Source organism: Carassius gibelio, chromosome B8 (genome assembly GCF_023724105.1).
Source record: "Carassius gibelio isolate Cgi1373 ecotype wild population from Czech Republic chromosome B8, carGib1.2-hapl.c, whole genome shotgun sequence".
In the NCBI taxonomy this organism is placed as follows: Eukaryota; Metazoa; Chordata; class Actinopteri; order Cypriniformes; family Cyprinidae; genus Carassius; species Carassius gibelio.
In genome coordinates this window covers 14638570-14664331 of record NC_068403.1, presented here as the reverse complement: position 1 = coordinate 14664331, position 25762 = coordinate 14638570, and the positions used below count along the sequence as shown (strand labels likewise).

Below are 25762 nucleotides of genomic sequence, written 5' to 3'. Positions count from 1 at the left end.
GCGTATCACTATTGGTGGAGGAAAACTGAATAAATCATATTATTTGTGGCACAACAAGCCATGGGGTTTCACTAGCTTGCAGCCTCTGAAATCAGAGTACGGAGAAAAATAATTTTCAACATTTTTAATTATTGTATATAATACTGACACATGTACTCGATAGCAGTTACCAGGCTGGATAAAAACATTGATAATAAAAGTGATAACCTTTAAACTTTATTCTGCTTGTTTTGAGAAGAACACTTTGATCTTTTACACTTTTACATTTTCTAGAATACACTGGTACATCTAATCTGTTATTTCAGACTGTGGGCTTGAAAAGCTTTAATTTCGAAACAAACAATATACAGAAGATGAGTCCGTTAAAAGTCCTGATCGATTTTACATGTTTAAACGCTGTTTAAAGAACTCCACAAGAAATGATCAGACCTTCTGATCGGGGAAAAGCAGGGATGGTTATGGATTTGCCGGAAGTACTGCAGGACGAGGAAGGAGAGCATGTTGCTGATAAGCTTAAACTCCATTGGGTCGCACTGGTATAGATGATCCAAACATCTTCTGTAAAAAAACAAAACAAAAAAAACAACAACAACTGCGTACGTACATCGAGACCACCCGGCCAACACATTCCAGAGGTTGTGGATCCACACCCAGAAGATTGAGCGTCCGGAAGGCCAGGGGGTCCAATGAGGAGGACACATTAACTTCAGGATGGTCCTAATGTTTATGGTGGATATATTTCTGGAGTTCAGTCTGTTCCTCAGATGTTCTGATTGCAAGTAATTTTCATATGACTAATACTAATCGATCCTGTTAGCTGAAGCTCAATGCAGTCTCTAGTTAGTCTTCACTTTCAGCGCTTTTGTCCCCAGTAAGTTGGGTCTGGTGGTTCCTTGGAGCGTAGAACTACCGGGTCACCTGAAATAGAGAACAGGGAAGAGTTTACGTTTGACAGTTTGGGGTATTTTCCCATTTGACCCATCAGCACATTTGTTTACCAGCACATCTGATTCCAATGACTCCAAAATATTAACCAATATGAACTATATGTCCCCATTTTGTGCAGAGGAAGAAGTTGCCTGGTTCTCCATCTCTGTTAGAACAGATTTCATTAATGCTTGACATTTATCTGCACAGACTGCTTGTCCTGGCCGCTGATGGGCATGGTCCGCTGGAGCTGTGGGAGAAACAGTTGGCGCCCAAGCAAACTCATTCATTTAGAATATGGCACCATGCCTTCCAAGTTGGCACAGAGGGACGACTGAAGAGAGTGGCATGGCACGATGCCTGATACTTGATCCACCCTCTCAGTCTTCCTCTTTCTTTCATCTTCCCGGTGTCTCTTTCAGTTTTGGCAAGGTTTATGTTGAAAGAGGTGTGCTGGCATAGAACGAACAGTTACCATACTGATCAATCATTATAAACATCCATACCTGATCAAAGCAACTCTCTTATATTCTTACACCAAATCTTTCTTTCTTGGAATATATAAGATCTCCAGCTTCTTTCTCTTGATTTCGGTTTCATTTAATGCGATGTATCATTTGCAAGATCACATTAATCTTGGTTAAAAGTTTTGATCAGCATGTGGTCCAATACTGAATACAAACTTAGAGACGTGAGATCACTTTAAAACATTTCAGATTGAGTTTAAGAGCTGCAGGTTCAGTGCTGTAGGTCTCATTCTGAGCACAGTTGCATCTGTAATGAGAATTAATGTGTTTGTGTGGGTTTATGTAGCTGTACTTTTATAGGACCTGATAAAACCTCTGGGGATGTTCTCAAAGGTAAAAATTTTTCATAAAGTAAATAACATTTTTGTTTTTCATATAAAAAGACAATATACATGCTTCAATATAACTTTTAAGAAAATGTGAGTGCTACCATGAGGCTGTAGGGTATTTTGGCTGGTTATCACTGGGTGGTTTGGGTGTTGATATGGAGGAGTTTATTTCTTGGAACATTAGGTGGTTGCTCGAGCCAAAAGAGAGACAAGTCTTTATGATTTTTTGTTAGCAGGCACTACTAACAATAAGCTTTGGGTCAGATTTTGTCTGCATTGTGGGAACAAGATCTCCCTACAGAGAGAGACAGATAGAATGTGTGTGCATGTGTAAGACAGAAAAATGTGACAGAGGGCTGTGTGTGTGCATGGTCCAAAAACTAATTTTCACACACACACACACACACACACACACACACACACACACACACACACACACACACACACACAATTTCACTACATCTAAAGAAATATTACATGCATTAAAAACCCTTCATCACACACATGTAGGTTCACATGAATTCACTGTGATGAAATATGGATCAGTGTTATGTGTGCATTTTATGTTATGAGAGATATGATGGCACAGAATAGCTTAGCAGTCATTGATCATACCAGACTCTATCTTCTCCTCCTCTTCTGCTCTACTCTAGGGTTTTTTATTTTATTTTTTATAGAACTCTTTAAAAAACTATTAAAATTACCATGACTCTTTTTTTTTTTACAGTAATGGATGAAAATCTTCAGATACATCTCCATGTATTGTTCTCTACAAATAAAACAGAGTAGAAGCTTACTAAGTCTAGAAAATGTATATCTTTCAAAGCTTTTAATTGGAAATTTCAATATTTAGAACTGCAGTTTGTGGAAATACATATTCTACTGGTTAATATTGTAATAATAATATATGCAGTTGTGTGCATAATTTGATTTGAGTCCTAGATACTTTCTCCAAAATTAACTTTCTGTCACACTTGATGTTGGGTGAACTGACAAAAATTGCCAGTAATATGTTTAATAAATGTCTTACTGATTTTGAATACATTATTGTAGTAAAATACAAAATAGCCTAATGCGCATATATATATATATATATATATATATATATATATATATATATACACACACACACACACACACACACACATTTCCTCGAATTTTCCACTTGGCAAGAGTTAATTTTGTACCCTGCTCTCCAGTGACTAGAGATCAGAATAAATGTTGACCTCAAGTCTTCTGGTCACTTCATTTCATTTTATTTACTGCTTTGTTCCGCCTTTGACTTTTTCTTTTGAGAACAGTCTCAGTCAGTCACTTCACATCTGTCACTCATATCATAAGTGCTTGTGTGTTTGTTGCTGTGCTTGTCTCTCTCTCTGTCTCTGTCTCTCTTTGTCAAAATTCAAGAAGCTTTATTGGCAGGATAAAAAGAGGTTGTCTCTGTTTCTCTGTTTTGTACATCTTTTTTTCCTAAATCAGGCTGTACTGTGTTTGATGTCAGTTCCAACAAACTTCAGACTCTCTCCACATGAACTCCTAAGGTATGGTACGGAGCGTGTTCACAACAAGAGGAATTAGGTCACTGAGAGAAAGAAAGACAGGCTTTGTTCCAAAATCTAGTGTGCTGCCTAGCTAGACCACAATTTAAATACTGAGAGACGCATTTTAGCCACATTCTTAGGCATCATATATACACAGTATATATATATATATATATATATATATATATATATATATATATATATATATATATATATATATATATATATATATATATATATATATATAGCAACTAGCAAGTGCAATGGAAAAAAAAACGGATGTTGAACAAAATCAGATAATGTGGTTTTTGAACAAAATAAAAAATATATAACATCAGTCTAATAAATATTGACTGTTTTACTAGATATTTCTGTGTGATTTGTCTTATGCTGGAGTATTGCACTTGGAGTTTGAATGACCCTGACAGCTTTGAAAGTTACGGCATCCCACAGGTCAAAAGGTGAGTGTTTTGAGGTGTATGTGCATGTATGTGTGGGAATGTATACTAACCTTGGTGGTCTTCACCTTGTTTCCTGTGCTGCAGCTCCAGCCTGTGAGGTCAGGCAGGACTTTACACTCCTCACCATCCAAACACGGCTGCATCTGACACCACCACTTCTGAGCTACTATAGACGCTACACACACATCACAGGGAACATGAACAAGTACACGCAGGTCAGTACACAAACACACTAACTTAAAAGAAGTAGGGGTCATATCATGGAATGGAAGCAAGCTAATTTTGCATTGTTTCTAGATGGGTGTAACACCTACTACTCTACATTTCCTTTTGAAGAAACTCACTGTTAGAAATGTATAGGTCCCAGATTATTTCAGTGCAGATAGTATTTTCACAATGTAGTGCAGGCTTGGCAAAGAAATAGAGGTCATTAGAGGTCATAGCAAATACAACCTGCTAATTTTTGAGGATTTAATAAAGGGTGGAAAATTGGCATGAACAACTAAATTACTGTCAGGATCATGGACCTGTTTTGTCATGCTTTGCCCGTTTCTGTTACTGTGCTAACTAAATTCATCATGTTCCTGTTCCTATTTAGTTTAATTAGTCATTCAGTGAACCTGTGTTTGTTAATTATCCCTAGGGCTGGGCGATATGGAGCAAAAAATATATCTCGATATATTTAGCTATATCTCGATATACGATATATATCTCGATATCTTTACAGTAAAAATAACTCCCCAAAAACTCCTGCAAAAACAAATATGCCAAATATTACACGTTTAGAGCCCTATGAAAAGTTGTATTTTTTTCTTCATCATATGTTTTATTGTTACCTAATTCTGTGTTTTAGCATGTGTAATTATTGAAATGCATAAAACCATTTTTCTTTCTTAAAATAGCCTTTTTTCCCCTCTGATATGTACAATTTTCTGGTTATCAAATGAAGGCATAAAACATTCATTTAATTTATCTTTTAACTATTGAAAAGTAAGCAAACTTTATTTTTTGGTAAACAAAGGGGATTTACTATTAAAAATAATACATGGAAGAAATGTTGTGTGATTATTCCTTAAAAAAAATATGTTTGTTTAATTTTAATAGTAGTAGTAGTATGGTATGAACAATAGAAATAGATTACTGGCAAATACTTGTCTTTAAATTATGTAAACCAGACTTTTATTTTGATGGGTTACCGTATCTTTAAAGTTCTGTGTATGTGATACTACAGTCTATGATGTGATATATGACGCTAGTTTTACTCAAATCAAATGGTCAAATGCTCATGAAGTGAGTCTCAGTGCAGTTCTGGAGATGTTCCTCATGTGTTTACGTCCTAATTTAGTGAGACGATAAAAGCTGAAATCACCAGAGCGTCACACACACTTCTGTGTGTCTCATAAACGACGACGCGCTTCTGCGAATTCCATCCACATGTTCAGCATCACGGAAATCATAGGGCCCCCCATACTAGACATCTGCCTGCTGTTTGTCCGATGCAATAAAACCGAAGTATCTCCATATAATGGAGCCAGTTGTCCTTTTTTTAGACTAGTTCTGTAGCCTCCGGGTTGGTCGCGGACGACGTCATGTTCAATGACACTATGATCTAAATCAAGGAGGCGGGGCCGAGCACAGCACAGAGAAGGCAAACAAGCAAAGTGGCGGAATCAGAATTAAATATAAACAATATATCGATATATACGATATGTCAAAATCCATATAGAATTAAAAAAAATATCTCAATATATTTTAAATATCACCCACCCCTAATTATCCCTAGCATTTAAGATCTCGTCTGTGCAATTCTCCTCTGTCAGGGTCTACTTGTTGTGTACGTGTTTGCTCCAGCACCCACTGTGTGGGTTCCCCCTGTGTTCCTTGGATTAAAGACTGTTTCATTTCCTTTTGCCTCCTTTGTGCTTTCATAACAGTGTATTACGATGGAAGACCCAACCGAAAACCGCTTCCTCCGTGTGTCTACCCTCCATTTTTTTCTCAATGTTTTTTTATTTCCATTGTTTGTATGGATCCCTTCATCAACCTGGAATTCCTCCTCCTCCTCCTGCTGGAGCAGGGGGACAGATCTCTCGAGGACCACGCGAGACTGCCCCTGTTCTTTTGTTCCATTAACTGGTGATGTTCTTGTCCTCGTTTAGTTTAGTCATTCAGTGCACCTGTATTTGTTATTTATCCTTAGCATTTTATTGTCTGTGCAGTTCTCCTCTGTTGGATCTACTTGTTGTGTACATATGTTCGCTACAGTGCACATTGTGTGGATTTCCCCTGTGTTCCTTGGATTTAAGACTGTTTACATTTCTTAGTGCCTCCTGCATGCTTCCATAACAGCATATTGTGAAAATTACTAGGGCTGTTGATTTAACTTGTTAATTTAGTGCACTTAATTATAAAAAATTCATGCATTTAATCATGCCCCCTGACATGTACAATGCTAAAAGTGATACGCTTCACCAAATCATGCTTATCGAGAGCAGACAGAATAGATTAACTACTTAAACATGATGTGTACTTGTGCTCAAAAACAGCTGGATGGAATTTAACAGAATGCATCTTTTGAAAGCTGAACTCTTTCAGCTATGCACATGACATCTTAAAAATGTGCTAATTACAATGCAGGATGTGATAAAAACCAAAGACGACCATCTTTCATCCATCAATAATTAGTTATAATTAATGTAATTAATTCCATTAAAATTTAAGCCCTACAAATTAAGGGTGTTTAATATCTCAGTTAAAATTATAAGTGGGCTCCAGGGAAAGAAAAAATAAAAATACAAATGATATGACCCCTTTAAATACAGTGGATCATGGAGCAGCTCAGGAGCAAGAAAATGGCAAACAGATGAGCTATTTGAGATGATACAGAGAGAAAGAATGAAGCATGAGATGGGGTGAAACATGGCTTATTTGACATTTCCTCTCACGCAGAACGCTGTGAGTAGAGACACTCGAGCTATTTTTTCCTGAGCTTACAGTCAGGCAAAATAAGATAACGATCGATTTCTCTGTCAAGTGGACAGTGTTGACACAATATTAAATGTAACAGCCAGACAGCTGAGGGAGACAAAGAGACCGAAAGACAAAGAATGAGAGAAAAAGAGAGAGGTGGAGTAAAAGAATGAAAAAATGCAGGGCACAGTTTCTCATTGAACCCTTTAATCTTGTGAACATAGGGGTAAATTTGTTAAACATTACAGTTCATCCAAACAACATATACATGGAAATAGGAGTTTAAATTAATTGAAGGTCCATTTTACCATCCACACAGGAGGGTGCAGCCCTTGTTGTTCCAGCGACTTGTCCTGGGAAGCAGGAACACTTAACCGTCTGTGATCGCTCCTCAATCTTATTTCTGTTACAGCAGCGGTGGGCTGCAATCACCTCACATGTGCCAGCCTTCACGTGCACTGCAACAAAAAAGACACACACACATTTCATAAGAACATTTGTCTCTGAATGACATTGCAGTCAGCATCTCATTTACACAGGCACACCTGCAGTCAGTCATTTCACCACAGTCTGTTACTGCATGCACATATTGTCCTGCTCCTATGCTAGGTACAGCTTCGTTTTATGCAATATTTATAGTTCGAGTGTTATTCAATAACTTTTCATAAGATTAACTGAATAAATTTAGTAAGAAATGTAGTCAATCATTTAATAAAATAATAAATATAGTAAAATTTTTCATTGTAATTAAATTGTTATTTCAATTTAATCACATTGTATTAATTTTTTTATTTAGTTTTTTTTAAGGACATATTTTAGTGTTTCATGTTTTTTCAGTGTTAGCAAATTGTTTTATGATGTTTTGTAATTTAAAAATAGTTGTATGGTTTAAATACACACTCACAAAAAAACGATGTACAAACCATTTTCACTCAGAAATTGCTAGTAAATTTCACAATTCATTACACAGAAATGGCAAGAAACACACTGAATTAAACATGACATGTTGAAGTAGAACGACTGAAACTCTATGACTATGACTCCAATAATCTTTGTTTTATATACAACTTATGTTGCAAAAAATATTTTTCAACATTCATTTTGCACACAGGTCAGGGGGCATGTGCCAGTTTTTTACTGTGTTATTCTTAATATAAATAATTTAAATGAATTAAAAGTCAAATAACCATAATTTCTAGCTATTTTCATAGCAATTTTTTAATCTGTCCAAAGAATCTAGGCCTGTTTTTCTAATGTAGGAAACATACAAGCTTTGCGCAGTATTTTTTAAGAACTTTAATTAAAGCTCTGAGGGTCACAGAGATGAAAAGAAGACATAACCAAAAAATTAATAACTGAACCGCTCTGGGTGCCCGGCGGCTACTTGCTAGGCCTTCAAAATGATTGAAATTCTAGCAGAGATCTTCACCATCTCACTATCTCAATATCACGTCAATGAAAAGTGTTTTTCCTCTTTCCGAGTGTTTGAAATTTGTAGACATGCCTTTGAAACATTCAAACTGAAGCTGCAAGACAGAGAAACACAGAGTTCTATTAGAGAAAAGAGAAAATGCCACTAATGAGTGAGAAACAAACGTCTGCATTCATTTTTTTAAAGATCACTCTTGATCTTTCTCAATCCACCCACCTTGTCTGAAGCATTCAAAACAGTTTATAGTGGATCAGTGCAGCTTATTGAGTTTCACCCTAAGAAACACCAGAGGCTTCGGCTGAAATTTAGTCTGAGCTTTTGAACATTCCCCTTAATGGCTGGAGCGGGTTTAGCATCAGCCGCTGTGTTTACGGGGGATGCTCTTAACTGTTAGGTGGTATAAAGTTTCTGATCCCTGTTTGTGGAGGGAATTTTAGTACTGGCAATGTTATGTGGACTTGCACATAGATCGATACTGCAGCTTTGGGGTCCTTTTTTTAGTATTGCCCAAAATAAAACCTCTGAATCTGTACTGGGCCTTCTATTCCAAATCTCACCTGTTTGTTCCAGATTTATTGGTCATGAAAGCAAGTTGAGCCTTACTAAAGCCAGCTGTTTGTTCCAGTCAGTTTTTTTTGAAGGTTTTGGATATGTACACCATGACATCATAATTCTGTTGCTGGACTTCCTCTATAAATAATAATAAATATGCTGTTTTTTTTTTTTTTTCCCTTACCCCATTGAAATGGTTTTGTCTTCTTCATCTTAAATAGAGGTAAATAAATATGAAAAAACATTAATTTACTTTTAAAACAAGAAAAAAATCCAGATATATTGCATAAATTATAGGACTCTGTTCCTTGAAATCGAGAAAAAATCTTGATTAAATGAATAGATTTTTGCATTGTACTAACATTCTGAATTGGACTCGGTGTGAATAGTTTCAGGACAGATTTTATTCTGTACTTTTGTGCCGTTTAATTGCATCAGACCTTGTGTGATAAGACCTTGACCAGCAACAGAACATGAGGAACAGGCTAAGCAACTGAACCGCTGTGATGTACACGACTAAAATGAACCAACCAACATGACCAAATGTTACATTGGTGTTCGAATGGAATGACCTTTAGCTAGTTGGAAGAGGAAATTCTTGTGAGTGCCAGAATGAAATATCCTTCAGAACAGAGCATGCTTTATGTTGCTTTTGGAATAGCCCTGTCCTTCAGTGGATGGGCGGTGTAGGGAGAAACAGCCAATCAATTCATTCTCCGCACACATTACCTCACATCAGATTAATCCATCCTGACTGGGTCAAAATGGGGGTTGACGCTGCTGGTCAACAGCCTGTGCTGTGTGTGTGTGCGCGAAATGTGTAAATGTCAACCGTCCCGAGAGATCGACCTCTCAGCTGAGAAACGGTTCTTTCAACCATATTCTTTCTCATCATGCATCTCACTAACTGCAGTGACAGGGCATTTCATTTCTGTGTTCCCAACATGATGGGATTCCACAATATGGCCCCTGAAGATTTGAACGGAGGCGTTGTTTTCACACACACACTGTCATACAGCACCCGGGAGGAGTTTGGGTCGGGGGTCTGGGAGTGTGTGTTTGTCCTAGGGGAGTTATGTTTCTTTATTCCATCTTTCTCTTCATTTCTTGCTTTCTCACCTGCCACTTTCTCCTTCCTCTACCTCTCTCTTGGCCTGGGTCTTTCGATTTAGCTTTTCACAATTTCCTATTTGGCTATTTCCTAAGTATGTATGTATGTAATATGTATGTCTATAGATAGAAATATATTATATATTAAACATATTATTAAAAAATATAATATTATCTTATCATTTAATGTACCTTTATGGATTCAGCAGATGCTTTTATCCATAGCAACTAACAAAAGAGGAACTAAGGCAATTTGACATAGAGTCAACAATATTTGTAGCATACTATATACAGTACAGTATATATACACTACCGTTTAAAAGTGTGGGATCAGTAAGATTTTTTATATTTTTTTTTACAAAATTGCTGGTCCTCATCAAGGCAAAAATACAGAAAAAACAGTTATTTTCATTATTATATTGCAATAAATATATATATACATATATATAATTTATTCCTGTGATCAAAGCTGAATTTTCAGCATCATTACTCCAGTCTTCAGTGTCACATGATCCTTCATTCATAATCATTCATACTTTTATTCAGCAGGGATGTCTTAAATGGATAAAAAGACTCATATTGAGCGTAAAGACTCATATTGTTAGAAAAGATTTACATTTTAAATAAATGCTGTTCTTTTTAACATATTATTCATAAAACAATCCAGGAAAAAAGTATCAGTTTCCAAACAAAACAACAACAAAACATAAAGCAGCACAACTATTTCCAACATAAATAAATAAAATCATGTGACACTGAAGACTGGAGTAATGGCTGATGAAAATTCAGCTTTGTTCACAGATATAAATTATATTTTAAAGTATATTCAAACAGAAAAACAAATATTAGAAAATTAAATAATAGCTCACAATATTACAGGTTTCTATCTATTGACAGACAGATATTTATTGAATATTTCATCAATAAATATGCTACATTTCAAATATTTATGCAATAATATAAAATATATATATTATTTTCTTAAAATGTGTTGTCCCCCTTTTAGTTCAGAATCTGTTTTACAGTGAGACTGAGATGTTCTCTAAGCTTCTGTGTGGTTTCCGCTCTGCTTCTTTTAATACCAGCTTATTAAAGTCCACTGATTGAAATGTCAAGATGTAAATATTGTGAGTGTTGGATCCTCTAAGTTGGGTGAATTATTTTACCCAGTCATTACAGACAGAAAACCTTCAATTTGTGAGGGAAAAATTGCATAGCTCAGAGTGAGTGCCGCCCAAATCAGCTCTAAATGCCATAATGCAAATTTTTGTGTAATCAGAATGAGAGGGCGATGGCTTTCCTGTATCGTGGGACCCCAAGACGGCAGGGAGATGGGCTTGACGCATCAGAAATCATCAGGATGGAAGGAAAAAGATTTGTATTCTCCACCTTACTAGCCACAGGAGATGCTGATAATTGCTCAGTATGTTAATGATATCTTCATGGTGCTTGCCGGATTTATCAAGACAGCTCACTTAGTCTCAAGAAACTCTCTGTCTTGGGCTCTCATGCATCACTGCTCTTCTTTTGAGATCTTCAGGTTTATATCCTGCCCAAAGCTAATACGTCACACACAGTGTCCACCACATTACTCCACTCATATAACTTTTAATATCTTGATGATATTTGGTTTAAAATAAAAAGTTTAATCGAATGATGAACAATAGTACAATTCATTAAACAAACTACTTCTATCCCTCACAGCCTTGTTTTCATTCCTGCCCAAAATTAAATATGGTACTACCCTGACTAAGGTCTATTAAGTAAATTTCACAATTGAAAATTAGAACTTAGAAGGCTTTCTTATTTAAATTCTGAATATCACAACACATTACTGTAATTGCTAGTGGTCATTATAATGATGATGATGGGGAGTTTTTGATATGCCAACACAAAACACAGTCTTCAAGAGTCAGTTTATCTATCCCACACCGATCGCACATTGATATATCAAACAGTTTCTCGTTCAAAAAGCTCAAATGTCTGTAGGGAAACCGACAGTCATTATGTCTCTGAAGGCGCATCCCCTGTGGCGTCGCTTTAAAATGGGCTTTTTAAGAAGAAGAGCCCTCAAATGCATAAACATATTCATATACACATGCACGAAGAGGAGCTAATGGTTTTACAGATGCTTTTACGGGGTTCACACGAAATGAAATAACTGACTTAAAAAAAAAAAAAGGACACACAGTTTTCAATTTGTTAAATTCATCGTAAAATGTGTTGGTTTAGTACACGAATCCAGGTGAAACACCTCTGAATCAAAGGGTTTATATTTGAAAATCATGTGTGATATTGCTGTGCTGGATCTAAACTCTGGAGGAAGGAAGATCTTCTGGAGATTGACAATATCTATAACTCTCTATATCAAATTAAACCTCATATCGTACAGATAGAGAGACAGAGGGAGAAAGGAAGAGGGAATAAAACAATATATATCTATCAAAGAGATATTCTGCCAACAGAGAAGTGTAGCGGGAAGAGCACAAAGCTATTGTTGAAGTTACTGTGTTATACTAGCAGGTCTTAAGCTTTCATTTCGTTAACGTTCTTTTGGATGGCTTTAATATAACACTGAATTCGCTATGCTTGTGTGTGTAGAACTCAATTGTTTGTTCACTACACTGCAATACACTGTAAGCAGATTCCTGGCAGGTTTTATAAAACAATGCAATGAACACAAGCACGTTCTCATGTACCATTAACCTGTCTAACTGTAATGGCTTTTTATCGCTCCATCTGTAGGTTTGAAAGCACATTCAAATTGAAATGATTTCTTAGCAATACAAACTTAGACATAGAAAACTACTGCACTGAGGCAGCGAGAAATAATGTCTTAACAAGTGCTAGAAATGTGAGGGTACAAAGGCCATGTGTTGTGTTTTGGCCATTTTTATTTTTTTCAGTTGTATGCCCTTCTTCATTTTACATCTAATCAATATTCTCTGAATTTGCAAGGGTTATGCGGGTGTCTCTTATGTGAGTTGATTTTCAATAGACCTTAACGATTTCAACTATTGGATGAATGAGATCCAAAAGTATCCATAGTTCAATAAACACCATAGTACACTTGAGCACACTCCTCCAATAGTCTTGCAAGGAATAACTCATCTACCAAAATGTGTTAGTTCATCACAACAATATTGCTCTAGACACATTTTAACATAATTTCAGATTATCCATAAAGCAGAATCTCTTTGCTCACTGTGACTGTATGTGTGCATTTGAAGTAGTTTGTAATACATTTTTACTACTGTAAATGTATCCACCTGTTCCATTTCATACATGACTATTGTGGACTGGTAGCTTATGTAAGTGTCCTTACTGCTAACATCTGTGCTGTATTAATATGCATGTTAAGCACAGCGATCGCACACACATATGTCATTCAGAATGTAACTAAAAATATCTCCCATATTGCACTAGCATATTCTGCGTCATTTAAACACGCAATCCTATACATTATTTAAACACGTTATGCAGAGGTTTGAAGGAGTATGTGATCTAGCATGTGGTATTTGTGGTCTTGTGTGTATTATTGTAGTGTGTTGGGAGTGTGCGATGTCAGGAAATAGCGGTCTATGTTACACACAAATAATCCAAACATTAAATATTTCTGCCATAATATAATATAATATAATATAATATAATATAATATAATATAATATAATATAATATAATATAATATAATATAATATAATTATGTATTTTAACGTTTAATATGTGCTTTGGTTGCGATCGACTGAAAGGTGAGTCTGATGAAATCTGATCTCCTCTAGATATCCAGCCCTATAAACATCCCTAGGGACATATTTCACTTTTACAAGCGGATTTTTCCTCCTGCTTTGTGAGGGGGAGTTTCATGACATAGCTATTAAAGCCTGTGTCATTTTATGGCCATTTCAATCAGGCTTTATTTCAAAGGACAATTTGAGCTCCAGCCCACACCAGAGTTCACCAGATCATTTACCATCACACACACAAATACAGAATATAAGGAAGAGAGAATCAAGCGATCAGTCAATACACAAAGTCGGAAATCTGTAAATATTAAGAGATATCATACAAAGACTAAAAAAAAAAAAAAAATACCACAACCATTATCAGGCCAATGCTGATGATCTCCTTTTAATGTTATTGTTTTTGTTGGGTTTGCCCCATCATGTGTGTGTGTGTGTGTGTGTGTGTTTTGGGTGGTGGTGGTGGTGGGGGGGGGGGGTATACTAGCTATATGTATTTTATTGGAGTCTGCACTAGTGGAGGTGTGTGTTAAAACAGAGGCTGGCTGGATTGGGAATATGGACATCCCATTAAAAACCCTTTTAACCTGCTCTCTAGTGTCGTCCACTACACATACAATATCCTGCTCTGCTGTAACAGCTACAGCTCTCTCCACAAGGACCACATAAGTGGTTTGATCTTGTTCTTTTATTATCTTTTTTTTTTTTTTAGACAGTGAGCAACAGTTTTTGCAACCCTTTAGTAAAATCTGGGACATTTAGAAATACTATGCTTCTGTAAAAATACTATAATACTATATAAAAAATACTAAAAAATCATACAAATAGTTGCATATAACTATGAATAAAACATTTAACCTTTTTTATTAACTACATTTAGAATGGAATCGGAACTTTTTCAAACAATACATTAAAAATACACCAAAGTGTATCATACTCATGTAATTCTGTGGAAGTGTATGTGTAACTGTGTATCTTGGCCATCACGACGGCCACTTCTGGACGGCCCATTAACCAAGAAAGGATGAGTCACTTTAAAAGGCTTATAATCAGTGGGAGGGGTTGATCTCAGGCTGTCATCCAATCATGGTCTGCACTTGTGCAGTTATTATATTCATTAGCGAGATGACTATAAAGCTCTGATGAGAGGAAACGCCCTGCTGCTCTCGAGCACTGCAGACACCTGGAGCAGTTGCACTACTGAGATGATAATGGAATTACACCTGCACCAATGCACTCTCTCTCTCTTTCTCTTTCTCTTCAGTCATTAAGAGATTGTTTCTCTATTAAAGTACAAGCCCCTTGCTCTTTTGTTGCAGTGTCTATTGGAGCATGTATAAACCCGATTAAAGCAGGATGGTTCTTATGAATGCTAGTGTCCCTAATGAGTTCCACAGATATAATAGCTCTGTTCCAACACTTAGTGAGCTGCCTATCTAGACGGTATTTTAAGGATGCTGACAAAGGATTGTCCAAAAGATGACTTTCTCCTGGTTTTCCCACAAAATCAGAACAAAAAATCTGTGGGAAAAATAAATTAAAGCAAACAATATACCAACACTGCTCGCTTAGCAACATGGTAGTCTACGGTAAGAGTCAAGTGTGAATACATTTTCTTGTGCACTTCCTGCAAGGAGCACTATCTAAACACCATATAATACATATAATAAACCAGTCAATGAGGATTCAATTCCGTTAGGCTGATATCTTAGAAAGCAGTTGCCTATGTAGGCAGCAGACAGCAAAGAAGCTCAACAGGTTTAGGAACAGAGCTAAGAGATTAGACCGGTACGATGACAGCAGTGTGTGGTAAAAGAAAACAAATCCATGAGGCTAAACTAAGGATCTGTCAGGCAATCGAACCGGCCTGAACAGCTGTTGTTGTTTACTGTTTTCCCTAAGCAGATTTCTGTCATGTGTGATTATGCGTCACTTTTGAAAATCTGTATGGCTGGGAGAAATAATGACCTCTCTCGCACAAAAAGTAAGCGTTTAGATATCCTGCTCCCAGAACGTGTCGCAAATATAACTCTTGACAGATGGCGAAAATGTGCTGTTAATGACATCACTTCCTGTAAAGATACATCTTAGCATCATTCAGTTTCAAAATAAAGGAAAAGGTCTATTTTGCCTCTGTGTTTCTCCCAATCCCACACACACACACACACACACACACATACACTCTCTCTCCCCCCAGAAAGAGTATGTAATATTAAAGTCGGATTAGGGCATAAAAGCAGATTAGTATTTTAGTAGCATTTGTGTTTTATTTAAAGTTCTAATATTAAAGGACTAGCAAATATAAACCCAGCTTAAGCATATTTCTCTTACACATTTCAGATCACTGCCATGTTGGGGATATTTATTCTCACTTCTGATCTGGTTTGTGTCTCGTCTCCTTCCTGTGCAGCTGGCAGCGAGGGGTCTGCGAGCGGCGTCGCAGGTGGAGAGATCCGCTCTATCGCCCTCTAATCTGCTAATCTGTTAAAAACATGCTGTCCTTCGGCATACGCTCTCTTTGGGAGAGTGGGGTGTTAGATTATTTAAGCCTCCCATAGCAGTAGACAGGAGATCATCCTTTTCTGATAACTGTGAAATAGAGAGGTTCATGTAAAATAACGGCTGAGCACAAAATCTGCCCAGCCAGCACTTTGCCCTAGCCTGTTTTTCCCCCTCTTATCATTATCTCTTGCTCTCCATCTCTATCAGGGTATCGGCAGCATTGATGTTAATTACAGACCACCAAATAGAGGCAAAAAAAGCACCAATCCATCAAACAAAGACACACTGAAGACGTGAGACTTATTGAGAAAGTGAGACACGATAGGGATGCTTCAATCCCACACCAAGATTGTATGATTTTTTAATAATATTAGCCTTTAAATGCAAAATATTTAAAGTGTGCCTGAAGTATACTTGCAATAGTTCCACTTTAGCATGACCAGATATACTTAATTATACTGTATCATTAATTGGAATTCAGCACTACTTATGCACAAAGTTCATTGAATACATTATTGGTTGTTCCAATTTAGCAGATTTAAGGTATACAGTTTGGCATGCCACCAGTACAATTTCAGTGCACTTTTATTAAGTACAACAATATTTAAATGTATTTGTTGTATACTTATCATGAAATAAATGTATTTCAAATGCATTTTAGTATATGTATTTTTCACTAGGGTTCAGATCTGGCTTCATCGAATCAACAACCATCAGTGACATCAGTGGATAGAAACAAGTCCTCGCCCTACAGTTGTTGTTGTTGTTTTTTTTTTTATGATGATACATTTAATTCAGATGTGCATCCCAGTTTGGAACAAATAATGTTGGCAGTGCAATATTTGACCGGAAAGGTGAAAATTAAGTTTATTTTCCTCAGTTACAGCTAGTTAGAGCGAGCCTGCTTCCAATCAAACTCAGAGATGAATTAGTGCAGTAAGAATGAAATATAGTATTTATTGCAATTTACTGTTGATCGATTGAGAGACAGAGACAGAGAGAGAGAGAGAGAGAGAGAGAGAGAGAGAGAGAGAGATGAAAAGTTGGTTTGTAATTACCTGCATCTCTCTCTACAAACAATGAAGCTGTAAGTTTAGTTACTTCAAAAACAGTGATTTTACCTCCTTTTTGCTGAGAAATATAATGTAGCGATTCAGCAGCGTTGACAACAAGTTTCTGTGGATGATTTTGTGTGTGCATAGCATAATCTCCAATCTCTGTGTGCAGGTGATGTGTATGCGTCAATTAAAGCAGCGCATTAATATAAAAAAGTGATCAAACTGACTTGGAGCTACCTGTGCATTAAACAGATTTAACAGCAATTAAAAAATAAGTTCAAATCTGCAATAATGCAATCCCATCTGGATCAGATCATTGAATTAATTAATACATTTTTGTGCTTTTTTTGATTGCCTTAACCAAAATGCTGATACATACCCTTTTGATTCTGCCGTATTGTTTCTTACACTATATGAGATGCAACCCTGTACAGGTTTGTGTTTTTTTATCTTTTGTTGTTTAAGTCTTGTTTAAAGAATGCAGATAGGCTGTGGCTTCCTGAAATATTTGGAAATGCCAGACAGAGGCCAGTGGGAATAAACGAAAAAAGAGAACATGGGCAGAAATAAGTATCACGCGACCTGTTTGCTGTGGTCAGGCCTCTTCCAATAATCCAGAGGTCAGTGTTCCTTCCTTCTCAGACCGACCCACATTTACACACCTCAGTGAAACTCCCAGTGCAAACAGCCAACTCTCAAACAAATATTCTTCTATACACTTCAGACCCCTTGAGAAAGACAAAAGGAGGGGTAAAGAGAGAAAAAAAAGTGACATTCTGACGGCTGTCCAATCCCGTTGAAGCTGAAGATGTTATTCATTGGCTTCAATTTGAGAGGAACGGAACCTTTCCCCTTTCCTGTCATCCGGCGCTTCTGTGTTTCTTCCTTCCCTTCCGCACTCATCTCTTCCTCATTTCCGTCTTGTCATCCAGAGTCTCATCAAATGTCAGAGGACAGCATGCTGTCCCAGAGTGCTGGCTCCGTCTGCATCTTGAAATACATATTTGTGGTGAGACCAATCTCCCTCAGGTCCTGTGGAAGGGGTCAGCACATTTATACAGAAGCCTGATAAGACCACCTTGTGAGAATGTGACGGCACATGTCCCAGGAGACGCCACTCTCTCCTTTTGTCGTATTTTAAACTGCTCTTGTCAGTTAAACAAAGCTCTTCAGAAAGCCCTTCACAAACTTGCATGTACAAAGTAAGAACAGGCTGCTATTATTTGACTTCAAGGGATAGTTCACCCAAAAATGACAATCCTGTCATTAATAATAGGACACAAAAGATGATGTTTTGGAGAATGTTTGAGCTGTTTTTGTCCAAATGACGTCAATTTCAATGGGGTTCAAAATATTCAAGTCCCAAAAAGAAAGCACAGGTGATTTACACATATAATGTCTGAAGGAAAATACTCACTTTGTATGAACAGAAGTGCATACATTTGTATTTTTTATATTTAAGACTTTCAAATCAAAACACTTATAAACTTGCATACACAGACTACATTAAATATAAAATATGAACATTAAAAGTCAAACCTCATTGGTTCAAACATCATGGTTCATGCATGGTTCATATGTTCACATTTAAATTATTTAAATGAAGTGAAATAAATGTGAAAATACTGATATTAGATTGAAAAGATTAGGCTTGCACCAAAGTTCGAAATATTGCCTTGGCATCAGTGATGAGATCTTTGAATCGTCAGTCTGTTTTTCCATTTTCTCTTAAATAGAAGCAACTTTTCAGTACCGATACTCTGCACTAAAAGACCTAACATCAGAAACATTAATCTATTAGCAGGTTCACGGGTAGGGTATGATAATGATTCGCATAGTTATATAAAAGTTCTCTTTCAACAGCTCTCTCAAAATAACACCTCCACAACTCGAGCACGGGAATCAAACCTATCAGCACGTTTTTCTTTATCCAATAAGAAAAATGTGTCAGCACCTTTTCTCATGCAGAATTCTGCCCGAACACATGTTTGATTCTGCCGTAATCAGGACGCCTGATGGATAGGAAGCTGTTTTTGTTTATGGAGAGTGTGAGCGCACTGCCATCTGCTCAGAGATTAAACACCATGCTCTGATGGAATACATAAACACCCATCAAGCTCAAAGCAGCCTGCTTAAGACACTCATAAACGCCCATTTTAAATCACTTACTGTACTCTAGTGCACTCAACACACACACACACACACACACACACTCAGGGTAGCCTCGTTGTACCAATCACAGACAACAGTATTAAAAATTATCAGTTGACACAGGCCCTTCCATTATAAAGCAACAGCCTTGCTAGAATTATAGTTAGAAAATTATAAATAAAAGCACAAAACAATAACTATGTTTTTAATAATCAAACACTAATGGAGCCCAGAGCCATCTTTAAAGGGGACTGCATTCTAAATGAAACAGGAAACTGAATGCTAATAATTAATGAAACAAGGGTTGCATAAAAATTATTTACAGTAAAACTGTGAAAATACACTGCACCCTAAATGGTAAACGCAACTTGCTACATATTTACTACTTGATATGTTAAAAATCAACATAAACATAAATACTAATGCTTATTTAAGTGGTTTCAGTTGATCATAGATAAATCTTCCACTTCATCCAGTCACTCTTTTCATTCTCTTTTCTAAAGTATCTTCTTACAGTTTCACAGACTGAAAAACCACTCTGAGCTATTCAGAGTGTGATTCAGATTAAAAATCAATTGTGAATGGATTTAAAACATTTAGTAGCCTCTATACCTGGTTTATCAAACATCACAACCCAAAAGAGTGATTCATTCAGGAATCGGGCAATCTAGTTTTGTTCTACACATTTACTAAAACACTAAAGCTCTAAAGAAATGATCGTTTTGAACTTTATGGTCATCAAAGAATCCTGAAAATAATGCATCACAGTTTCCACAAAAATATAAAGCTGCACAAAGATTTACAACATTGATATTAAGAAATGTGGATATGTAAAGGATCATGTGACACTGAAGAATTAAGTAGGATAACGGCTGCTGAAAATTCAGCTTTGCCATCATAGAAATTAATTACAATTTAAAATCTATTAAAATAAGCAATTTGTTTAAATTGTAATGATATATTTTAAATAAAAGCAGCCTTGATGAACTTAAAAATTTATTAATATACACATCAAAAACTCTTACCTACCCCAAACTTTTGAGTAGTGTAAAATACTGGACATATGACTAAATTGCTGAAATAATCTTGGTGAAAATGTAACATTTTTTAGTACTTTCCTGCTATGTAATGAATTGAATACAATAACTTTGCTTCCGAAGTGACATGATTTCAAAAATAGCGCCACTAAAGCCCAAATGTGGTGAAAAAAGATGGTTGAATAAAACTCAATGAGGCTGGGGAGCTCTGGGAGGGTTTGACGGTGGTGTGACCTACATGTTTTATGCCACAGATGAAACAGAGCAGCGTGCTTGAAAATTTCACATTTTTAATTCTCCTTCTGTGTCTCTCACAGGCCATATGGGCGCTTTGGACAGGCTGTGAACATTTACAGGAAGAGCTAACACATATCAGAGAATCATGCACGGAGTTCAAGGCAAAACGGAGTTATGGGATTGTGAATAGGTTCTTTAAAAAAAAAATTCAGACAGACTGAAATGGCCTGTTTTCAAATACTGAAAACTCATACTGGTTAAATAGCCAGGGAGATCTGGTACATCACATCAATACAACAGCTTTGAAATATAACAAAGCATGTGTGTAGGCAGGGCCACTGCTGGACAAATGGGTGTCCTAAGTAGAACTGTATTGTTGTGCCCCTTCCATCATATGTATATATAACTTAATTTTGTAAGGGTTGTGATGACCACATGCTTTTTGTTAAGAAATTCTAAAGGCTGTGTCATCTATCACACAAAGGTGGGAAAAAAACGAAAGATTAAGTGGATATTTGAATTAAATGTTTGGTCGATATTAAACATTTGATCGTCCTGTAAAACCATGGCTCATTTTCAGAAGGGAACATGGAAACTCAAGAGAATTTTAGATGCGCTGGTGATGGTGAAATTATTACCGACATTAAAACACGTTATTAAAGTCAACAGGCAAAAAAAGTTTCACAGGATTATGAATGTACCTGAAAGTGATGCACGGGCTTCATCTTTATTTGTATTTTTTTCTTGGTGAATGGATTGCTGTGTGAATCAATTATTTTTGAACAAGTTACTTGAATCTTCCCATTGAACCAATTCACTAAAACAAGCTTTTTTAGACCAGAGCTACATATTAAACTATTAAATACAATGAGTCATGTATATCAATTTTGAAAAGCAATATTTGCTATTACAACATTTTATAATATGCTAAATAGCAACTAAAATTTGCAAATTGATTATTTTTGAACAGTTTAATCTTGATGAATTTCCCAATGAACTAATTCACTAAAACGAAGATTTCAGAATTTTCCTCCACAGTTTTGTTCGGCCATAAAGCTTCTTCCACATTTATAAACTCTTTCCCCTGTGTCCTTGCGACACACCGTCCCACTGAATTGTACTATTTCTCTTCATAGTTTTGATGTCACTGGTCTCAGACCATAACCATGTGCATGCTGGTATTTTTATAAGAGTTTTTCCTCCCATTAAAAAAAAAAATCTCTGTCTACATGAAAACACAAAAGCATGCTATGAAGCACTGTCAAGAGCATGCCAAGCCAACAGGCGGCGATATAATCTCAACTGTAAAGCCATGTTGGCCAATCCTGAAAACGAAAATTTTCACCCTGGCAGGAGTTTTAAAATGTTTGCATGTGGACGAATGGCTAAACCGCATAGAAAAATCTGCGGCTTTTAAAATACCTGAACTAGTTTGGACAGGGCCTCTGTGTCTTGTTTAGGGAGGGCAGGTTTAGGACATGTCAGACAAACAGAGCGAGACTCATGTTTTACAGGGCAGAAGGCCACAGGACACACACACACACACACAGAAAGAGAGAGAAAGAGAGGGCAGGAGAGCTCAGGACTGCAGTCATCCACAAGAGCCATGTCTCTTCCTGCGTTTCATCTCATGACACACTCATCTGTCTCTGTCTCTCTTTCTCTTCTTTATGCCCTTCAATGGATCTCTGCAGCCCTTCTCCCTCCTTTACTCTCTCTCTGTCTTTCTCTCTCCAGGGATATTAGTTTTATTGAGAGGATGAGCCTCATAAAGAATGACCTACAGTAGCAGCAAACTTTCTATATTCCCTGTGTATGTGTGTGTGTGTGTTTGAAACAAATACTTCACTCTCGTTTAGCTCATTGTCCCTGAAGCTTTTGCTGCTCGTAGAGAAGAAGAGTTTAGAGTTATTAGTTTTTTCCCTCCCAGTGGTTTAGTGTGTGTTTGTGTGTGTGTGTGTGTGTGTGTGTGATCAGTCACCTTGCTCTGACCTGTTAGCAGTAGTGTGTAATTAACTGATTGTCTAAACTGTTTCCCACCTCTGATTGGCTGATTTAACCCCTGGACTACTTATCCAATCAAAATAAAGAACTAATGTGTAGGGAAGAAAAGCCACAGATTCTATTTTCTAACGACATTCTAGTGACTAGTGACCCACATCAATTAATTCCAGTAATATGCTGTATTTTTTTACGTCACAATAAAAGGCAATGAATTCACAAATCATTTCTTATGTGACATTTTCAGATATTCCCCTCCACCTTCTTCAGAAAATAGTCTGAGCCACCATTCTGCTGCAGCAGACGAGAGAAGTTCACACAAAGAGTGAGTCATGTTGTCAAGAAATTCAATCTACTCACCACAAAAGAAAAGAAACAGACTTGGGAAGAAGCAAGTGTTTCATTTTAAAACATGTCATATTAATAGTACTCGATAATTACCTTAAAATTACTGCACAAGTCAGAAAAGATGATCAGGTTTATCACCCTCCTCATAAAATTTTTATCACTTCTAAAAAAAAAAAAAAATAGCATCTTGATTTAATGGACAAATACACTCAAAAAAGAGAGTAAATTACACTGCATTGCGTCACCGGCTTGTCTACAAAATCAGGTAGATATTGGAAGATGGTGAACGTATAAAAATAAACAAACAACAAAACTTGCATTTTGATGTACCACTGATTTAAAGAAATAGTTCATCCAAAAATGTTGTCAATATTTACTCACACTCATGTCATTCTAAACCTGCACTAGCTTCTTTCTTATGCTGAACACAAAAGAAGATGTTTTGAAGAACCAAACAGTTGTCGGTCCTCGTTGACTTCCATGATAGGGAAAGAAACATGGAAGTCAATGGGGACCCTCAACTGTTTAATTATCAGCATTCTTCAAATAATTCTTGTTTAATGTTAAACATAAGAAAGGAATGCTTACAGGTTTGGAACGATATGAGAGTGAGTAAATTATGACAACATTTTTTCATTTTTGGGTGAACTATCCATTTAAGGTAGTTAAATAGATTACAGAAAATGACAAAACATTAGAAATCACTACCATTTAAAAATTCTTTTTTTAAAAAGAAAAATGTTCACCAAGGACATTTTAAATTGATCCAAAGTGTCAGTAAAGAGTTTAATACTGTTACAAATGACTTCCCTTTTAAATAAATGTTTTACTTTTGAATGTCTCTATTCGTCAAAACTTTTATATTTCCATTTCTATCACCAATGAAATTTGGGTTCCACTGACACCTCCGTCTTGCTTATTTGGGGACACTTTATATTTGGCAATATTATTGACTTTGACTGCATGGATGCTATAGGATGAGAACTGCATTATAGATACATTTAACTCATTCCAAAATTGATGGACTTTACACTGAATCAACAATAAACTAATTTCATCTGAAATTTTACTATTGTCTTTTTAGGGTTGCTTTACAGCAGAATTGAATTTTATTTGTATCATTGGAAAATGATAATAACACTTTTTGGAACATTTAATTGCTGCTGAAATTTCAGCTTTACCATAAATGTTTTAAAAATAAATATTTATTTGAAATTGTAAAAAAAATCACAGTATTGCTGTTTTATATATATTTTAACAAATATTTGCAGCCTTGGTGAGCAGAAAACATTTCTTTCAAAACACTAAAAAAAGTCTTACCAATCCCAAACTTCTGAACAGCAGTGTTGTTTGTCTAACCAGAAGTGTAGTTTTACCAAGGCCATGAGGTCAATTCTCTGTAATCCATAAACTGATAAATGTACTTCTTTAATGCAATGCAACTGCCAGTTGCATAAATCAGAATCAATCATCTTCATCTACTTTATAAAAGAAACAAGTGCTTATGACAAATAAACTATTTATCACTTTCTACCGGAACATTCTGCAGTGGCCTCTACATGACCTCAGAGACGTCAGTGTCTTCAAACGTCATAAATAGAGAATATTCTCTAGATTATTTTAGGGGCCGTTTACACGACAACATTTTCAGCCAAAAATGGGATGCTTTTTATGCATTTTGACTGTTCATCTACACAACAACAGCGTTTTGTGGATTGAAAATGCATATTTTTTTAAAACGGGTAACAAAGTTCAAGTTTTTGAAAACAGCTCCGTATATGGGAACACCCAATATGGGAATATTTGAAAACAGTGACGTCATGTGCGTGCAAAGTACATTTTAGATGTCGATGTGTTGATTTTAAGGCAAGTGTGAACAATCATACAAAACAATGGCGGAGTACATGTTTTTGTCGTTTTTGCAGATATCTGTAAATGCAAATAATTTAAGAAAAAACATTGTTGTGTATAAACATGAAACTTTTAAAAAACCCAAGGGAAAAACTTTTCAGTTTTTGACTACACCATTGTCGTGTAATTGTAGCCTTAAGCTGATCTATGCATCCATCTACCACTGAGTTGTCTACAAAAATACGCTACTTTCTGTCTTTGGTTTGTGCTGTGAATGTTACAATAAAAAAAAAACAGAAAAAAAAAAAAAAACAGATAGACACAAGAACCAATCTTCAGATCTTTAAAAACAGAATGAAAATGTTTATGGTAATATCGACCCAAATCTAACTTCATGCAATTCACATAAGCTGTTTTTTAATGAGACGGCTCATTAAAATAATCAACACTGTAGGATGAAATGAAAATAAAACAATAACAACAAGCTTGACCGAATGAACCTTGACCTTGACTTACCGATGTGACTGCGGTGAGAGGAGGCATCAGACAGATGACCCCAGAGAGACAGAAGGGTCAAAACCACCAGCAAGAGCCACACACACACCCTCTGTATTGCCCGCTCCTGCATTCTGAAACACACACACAAAGCATATCAGCACATGAGCACTACACTGATCAGAAAGGCTATTAGACCGCGTGTTTCTAGAGGGGATCTCATTCTCTCCTCCAGCGCTATCTAAATGTCATCATGTTCTTCCTAAATGTTTTCTGATACAATGCTGAGTGCTCCAAAACACTGAAATATACAATTACTTACAGAGAGAGTAAGCTTTCGTGGGTGAGGTGGGGTTTTCTGGCACACCCTGAGACCCTAGTGGTTGATTTTGGTACTGATTTTGGTAATGTTGTCTACTTGTTTGAGGTGGGGATTTTGTTGGATGCATTGATTTTAATCAGAATTCAGAAAAAAAAAAAAAAAAAGTTAAAC

The 25762-nt window shown here is 36.3% G+C and overlaps 1 protein-coding gene across 1 annotated transcript; it reads right to left on the bottom strand.

Moving 5' to 3' along the window:
• Positions 1–109: 109 nt before the first annotated feature.
• Positions 110–25402, bottom strand: LOC127964049 (chemokine-like protein TAFA-2). The gene is made up of 4 exons (XM_052564196.1): positions 25291–25402; positions 7064–7213; positions 3836–3960; positions 110–918 (listed from the first exon to the last, which is right to left on the bottom strand). The coding sequence occupies exons 1-4, from the start codon at positions 25400–25402 to the stop codon at positions 907–909; spliced, it is 399 nt and encodes a 132-aa protein (XP_052420156.1). The 3' UTR covers positions 110–906.
• Between the last annotated feature and the right edge of the window lie 360 nt (positions 25403–25762).

Excerpts from the sequence above, each read along its gene's own strand:
- LOC127964049 (XM_052564196.1), bottom strand. The coding sequence starts at position 25,402 with ATGCAGGAGCGGGCAATACAGAGGGTGTGTGTGTGGCTCTTGCTGGTG. Across the intron at positions 7,214-25,290 it reads CTCTCACCGCAGTCACATCG|TGCACGTGAAGGCTGGCACA; the intron begins GTAAGTCAAGGT and ends TTTTTGTTGCAG. Across the intron at positions 3,961-7,063 it reads TGCACCCTCCTGTGTGGATG|CGTCTATAGTAGCTCAGAAG; the intron begins GTAAAATGGACC and ends ATGTGTGTGTAG.